Source organism: Lutra lutra, chromosome X (assembly GCF_902655055.1).
Source record: "Lutra lutra chromosome X, mLutLut1.2, whole genome shotgun sequence".
Taxonomy (NCBI): Eukaryota; Metazoa; Chordata; class Mammalia; order Carnivora; family Mustelidae; genus Lutra; species Lutra lutra.
In genome coordinates, this window is record NC_062296.1 from 811,604 (window position 1) to 817,603 (window position 6,000).

The 6,000-nt window shown below is 46.1% G+C and overlaps 1 protein-coding gene across 7 annotated transcripts in view; it reads left to right on the forward strand.

Annotated features, from left to right (window-relative positions):
* F8 (coagulation factor VIII) overlaps positions 1-3,800 on the forward strand; it is a 119,294-nt gene extending 115,494 nt beyond the window's left edge. For all 7 annotated transcript variants that reach the window (XM_047715162.1, XM_047715163.1, XM_047715166.1 and 4 more), the window contains one exon: positions 1,733-3,800. In XM_047715162.1, coding sequence (XP_047571118.1) covers positions 1,733-1,888 — 156 coding nt within the window. In that variant the 3' untranslated portion in view covers positions 1,889-3,800. The remainder of the gene's footprint in view (positions 1-1,732) is intronic.
* The last annotated feature ends 2,200 nt before the right edge of the window (positions 3,801-6,000 follow it).

A 6,000-nucleotide genomic window follows, 5' to 3' on the forward strand; every position in this document is an offset into this window, starting at 1 on the left:
GACCTGTGGGTCAGAGTATTGGCTTCTGGAACTGAAAGGAAAAGTATTGAGAGTATGTGGGACTAGAGGTGACACCATTCCTGGTGAAGGGGGATATGCCTGCAGGAGGCCTGGGGATGAACAACTGGTGGAGATCGAGTGACCTATGAAAGCAAAAGCAAACCCTGTCGCAGACGCCGGCCCCTTTTCCGGCCCACCTGCTAAAGATATTGCACTTCACTTTATCAACAGTAGAGGATGCTCTTGGACTAATGAACCTACTGCTCCACCCTACAGAAGACCACCTGTTATTGCTGGAACAAGAAATTAGAAAGAATTTCTAAACGAACAGAAAACAGCAGATGAGCTAAAAGTTATTATTGTTCTTGATTGTTCACTGCCCACTTTCTTGAAAACTCCATTGACTTTGGGCTTGGCAACAGTCCTCATTTTGACCAATGGAATGTAAGTCCAAACAAAAACTTGACATGTGTGTGTTCGACTCAGTCTCTTGTGCCTCTGCCATGAGATAACAGTGTCCAACGTGAGATGACACACTGAACAGGAGCCTTGGCCTGGGGCAGAGCTTTGTCTCTAGGTCCCATTTCCCAGTCAGAGGAAGCTGGGGTGCTTAGAAAGCTTACTGATTCCAAAGCTGGAGCAGAGAAACTGCCAGGTACCCGCAGAACACCTTGACGCTCGAATGCATGACACTAGTGCTTTCTTACGAGGACACACGAGCTGGGTGGAAAGGGTTCCTGCTGGCCAAATTTGAGACAATTTGAGCATCAGAAAGAATAATGATGCTAACAGATTATAATACATACAAGAAAGAAGGAATCCATGAGTCCAGAATCATAGTTACAAATATAAAGGGGGAGGAGGAGCTTTTCTCCACTGAATTCCAGTTACTAAATGTAGAAGAAATGACAAAATTAGGAAATCAATTTGCAGTCATCAATGTACTATTCATACTGAAGAGCCGTATGATGTTTAACCAAGGGGCACCTGGTGGCGCAGTTGGTTAAGCCTCAGACTCTTGGTAGAGGCTGAGGTTGTGATCTCAGGGTCGTGACATTCCCTCTGCCCCTCCCGCTTGGGCTCTCTCTGTTTTTCTCTGTCTCTAAAAGAAAGAAAGAAATGTTAAAAAAAATATATGTAACCAAAATATGTGAGAAAACACTCACACAAATTTAGAATGTGGGCCATTCTACAACACAATAGTCCTAGACACTTAAACATGTCGGTGTCAGGAAGGAAAAAAAGTCCAGAAACTAGGAGTGTGTTCTGGATTAAAGGTGATTTAAAGAGATGATAAGTAAATGTGATGTGTAATTTTTATTAGATTCTGGATTGGAAAAATTGTGTAAGGGATATCGTATTGGTAACTGGAAATTTTTAAACATTAGGCTCTATTATATCAGCATGACATTTGGCGGACATGATAATGTTATTCTGTGATTACAAACACCCTTAATCTCAGGTAGTTCAGAAGACGTGTGCGTGCCTGTGTGTGTGTGGAAGTGCGTGTGGAGAAATGGAGACATTCGTGAGTGCAGGCGAAGGACCTGTGTGTTCGCGGCATCGTTCCGTCGGGGACAGGTGCCGAGGCGGATGCGGGGCGCGCTGCGGGCGCGGGTAGGGGCCTGCGGCTGCCACAGTGGGAGGCCCAGGGGCCCGCCAGGGGGAGGGGGCAAGCGTCGTAACGCCGTTCCCATCAGACAACCAATACGTGCCGTCCTCCTTCTTGCAGGCTTTTCGGGGAAATCAAGACTCCTTCACCCCCGTGGTGAACCCTCTCGACCCGCCGCTCCTGACGCGCTACCTTCGAATTTACCCGCAGAGCTGGGCGCGCCAGATCGCCCTGCGGCTGGAGGTGCTGGGCTGCGACGCAGAGCAGCGGCCCTAAGCTCCCGGGCCCCGCCCTGCCGCTTCTGCCCCCCGGGGCCCCGCCCCCCGGCTTCCGGTCCCGAGCCCCGCCCCCAGCTTCCGGTCCCGCGTGTGTGAACGGTGCGGTCCCAGCAGAGCAGCCACGTCGGGCGGCTCCCCGCGTCGCGAGGGAAGGAGGGAGCCGTCTGGAAAGCGGCCTCCTCCTGGCAGATCAGGCCGCCCACGGCCACCCCTTCCTCTTTTATGGAAAAACAGGCTGTTAAAGTTGCCAGGAGATCTCGTGACGTGAGCACCTCAGATTAGGCTTCCTACATTTCAAATAAAACTCATGTGTTCCTTCTCTTGGTGAGGCCTGGAGCAAAACACGTCTGGGGGGCACGTTGCCGCCGCCGGGAAGCCAGACGCAAGTCATTTCAACAAGCAGCAAACCGCATAATCTAAGAACCAGCACCAAAAGTCACTTTCGCCTCCTCACAGCTGTGGGTATGGACGGCTGTGATTACCTCCGTCGGTTGGTCGGACTCGCGCCTCAAACAGACACGTGGGTGGGCGCACGAGCGCGGGGCCCTGCGGGTCACAGACCGCACGGACCTGAATGCACAGGCGCGCTTTGCTGACCAGCACGTCCACAGATCGGAGTTTTGAAGGGGCGGATGGCTTTGAAGAGTTCAAGTTAACCTCAGAAATATGTACCAGTAGAGCCGTTTGGCCTTAATTCTAGCCAACAAGTAAAGCAGTAGGTTAAGATCCCGTGTGTAAAATGACAGCATCCCCTTGAAATTTGTGGTGACCGGGAAACCTGATACTCAGGGCTGTGAAGGGCAGGTATCCCCACAGAGAAACGAGGGGAACCCATGGGCGTCTTGAGACGAGCCTTCACCTTTCCCTGGGCCTCCCGCCAGGGGCTTCTCCCACCAGCATGTCCCAGACGGCGGCAGCTAGAGGCAAGGACAGGCCACTGAGCAGCGGCAGGAAGCAGCCACGGTTGGCAATTTGCAAACAGGGTTAACCCTGTTTGGAGGAGAAAAATGTGTTACAAACTCAGAAGAAGTAAGAAAATAGATGCTTTTTTCCCAAGCTTGAGCGTTTTCTAACAATCCTGCTGGACACTGATGTGACCTTCCGGGGAGCACAGCGTAGCTGTCGCAGTGTGATCACAGACCACGACCCACGAGGGTACAAAGGGTTATAATTCTGTAAGACTGTAACGTTAGAGGTTATTGCAGAAATCAATACATTGTTTTCCTTAACAGCCTGGTAGAGAAGTGAACCCCACAGGTGATACGCTTTTATTTCCTGGGAGTGGGTTAGTGTCCTTGTTGTGCCTTTCCCTACCGACTGGATGTGTCTCTATTTCTCCAATGCTCCTGCACCCAGGCCTTTTGTCTTCCTGCTGGTTTCCTCAATAACTACTTAAATAAAACCTTGGCACATACAAAAAGATGGTTTCGAGAGCTGTATTTTTACCCTGGAAATAAAAATGTGGACACGGACTTACAGAGGGCACGAGCTGCAATGAGCACGTGTTGTGACAGGCAACAAGAAATCATGGAACACTGCACCAAAAATTGACGAAGGGCGATTATGGTAATCACGGAACATGATTTAAAAACAGCAGACACACAGAATAGCAGGATGGACTTCCGAAAACCAAATTAGTGAGTTAGAAAATCAGATTAAATTGAGGTCAGGGTAGAAAGTGAGATCATTTATGAGAGGTAAAATAAAATTTTAAAAATTAGAAATGGAGCCTTGATCCAGGAAAAGACTTTATAGAGAGACTGAAAGAGAAATGGGTGTTCCAAGGTGAGTAAGTTCTAGAGCTGTGCTGTACAATATTGTATATTGTGTATGTGTTGGGCACTTCAACATTTCACAGGGTAAGCTATGTTAAGTGTTCTTACCACAATAAAAATTGAAAGATCCTGAAAGATCCGATTGGATGTGGTCAAATAAAACAATAGGAAAAAATTCTTTGGGATAAAATAACAATAATCATCAAACAAACTCGAATCTTTGGATCCAAGTCGTGTAGTGCAAAGCAAAATTAAAGAAACACCAGAACAAAACACAGCCTGGGGCTTTGCTAAATTCCAGGGGTAACGTAGAAGAATGAGAATGTGCATCATTTACTGGCATAAACCTAGTCAAGTAGCAAAACAGACACTATTGCTGGCACCAGAAAACCCACACTATGTTATAATGCTGATTGAGTTACTTACAAAAGCACTGAGATCATAGCAAGGTAATTATCAGAAGATCGGGAAACAAATTCACTCTCCTATGACAAATATAGTCTCTAACTCTAAGTGAACAAATACAATTTTCTGTTACAAACATTTTATCAAACATAATCTCAAGGTTACAAGCCAACAATCTTTGGAAGATCCATATTAAAACAAGTCTATCTTCCAATGTTCTAAACAAGTTTAGGACTACCAGGGTGGCTCAGTCGACTGGGAGTTTGCTTTCACCTTGGGTCATGATCTGGGGTCCTGGGATCCAGCCCCAAGTTGAGTCCTGTATCAGGCCCCCTGCTCTGCAGGGAGTTTGCTTCTCCCCACTCATGCTCTCTCTCCATCTTTCTCTCTCAAATAAATAAATCTTTTTTTTTTTTTAAAGAGAAGTTTAGTGAAAAGACTATATAGAAATCCAACTTTAGGATGACAAGATACAGATTCAGACTTAACTTTATTGTTTATAAAATGACTGTAACAATTTCTACCCTTCTTCCTCGACCTTCTCATCACAGGGTGATGACTGACAGTGCTCCTAGAAACTTTGAGGGTACGATTTTATCTGTAGTGCTAATCAAGACTGAGACTACTTATAAAAATTTATTGAGAGATATCTTTTTAAAAAGATTTTATTTATTTGACAGAGAGAGACAGATATTATAAGTAGACAGAGAGGCAGGCAGAGAGAGGGGGAAGTAGGCTTCCTGCTGAGCAAAGAGCTTGATGTGGGGCTTGAACCCAGGACGCTGAGATCATGAGCTGAGCCAAAGGCAAAGGCTTAACCCACTGAGCCACCCAGGTGCCCCTATTAAGACATATCTTAAAAGACCTAAATAATTGGAATTAGAAGATTCAATGTTACAAAGATGCCAGTTCTTCACAGAGAGATCTCTAGATTCAACACAATCTCAATCTAAATTCCAGCATTTTCTCATTGTGGAATCAAGCATGTGGAAATGTAAAAGACCAAGAATAGCCAAAATATTCCTGATATAAGGTGATATCAGATATTTTATTTTATTTATAAAGATTTCAGTTATTTATTCGTGAGAGACAGACAGAGAGGCAGAGGGAGAAGCAGATTCTCTGCTCGAGTAGGGAGCCCAATGTGGGACTTGATCCCAGGACCCTGGTACCATGACCTGGGCTGAAGGCAGACACTTAACCAACTGAGCCACTCGGGCACCCTGTTTTATTTCATTTTCTAAGATTTTAAATTTATTTTTAAGTAAGCTCTATACCCAGCATGGGGCTCAAACTCACAACTCTGAGATCAAGAGTCACATGTTCGGGGCACCTGGGTGGCTCAGTGGGTTAAGCCTCTACCTTCGGCTCAGGTCATGATCTCAGGATCCTGGGATCGAGCTCCGCATCAGGCTCTCTGCTCAGCGGGGAGCCTGCTTCCTCCTCTCTCTCTGCTTGCCTCTCTGCCTACTTGTGATCTCTCTCTGTCAAATAAATAAATAAAATCTTAAAAAAAAAAAGAGTCACATGCTCTACTGACTGAGCCAGGCCAATGCCCCAGAAACATTTATTTTAAAGCCATAGTAATTGGGGAGCCTGGGTGGTTCAGTCATTAAGTGTCTACCTTTGGCTCAGGTCATGATCCCAGGGTCCTGGGATGGAGCCCTGCATCAGGCCCCCTGCTAGGTGGAAAGCCTGCTTCTCCCTCTCCCCCTACTTGTGTTCCTTCCCTCACTGTGTCTCTCTCTGTCAAAGAAATAAATAAAATCTTTAAAAAAACAAAGTCACAGTAATTAAGACAATGTGCTATTGACACAAGGACAGATCAATAGACTAGTGGAACATATTAGAATCCAGAAGTAGACCCACATTATATATGGACACTTGATTTATGATAAAATGGCTCTCCAGAACAGTAGTACCAGGTCAA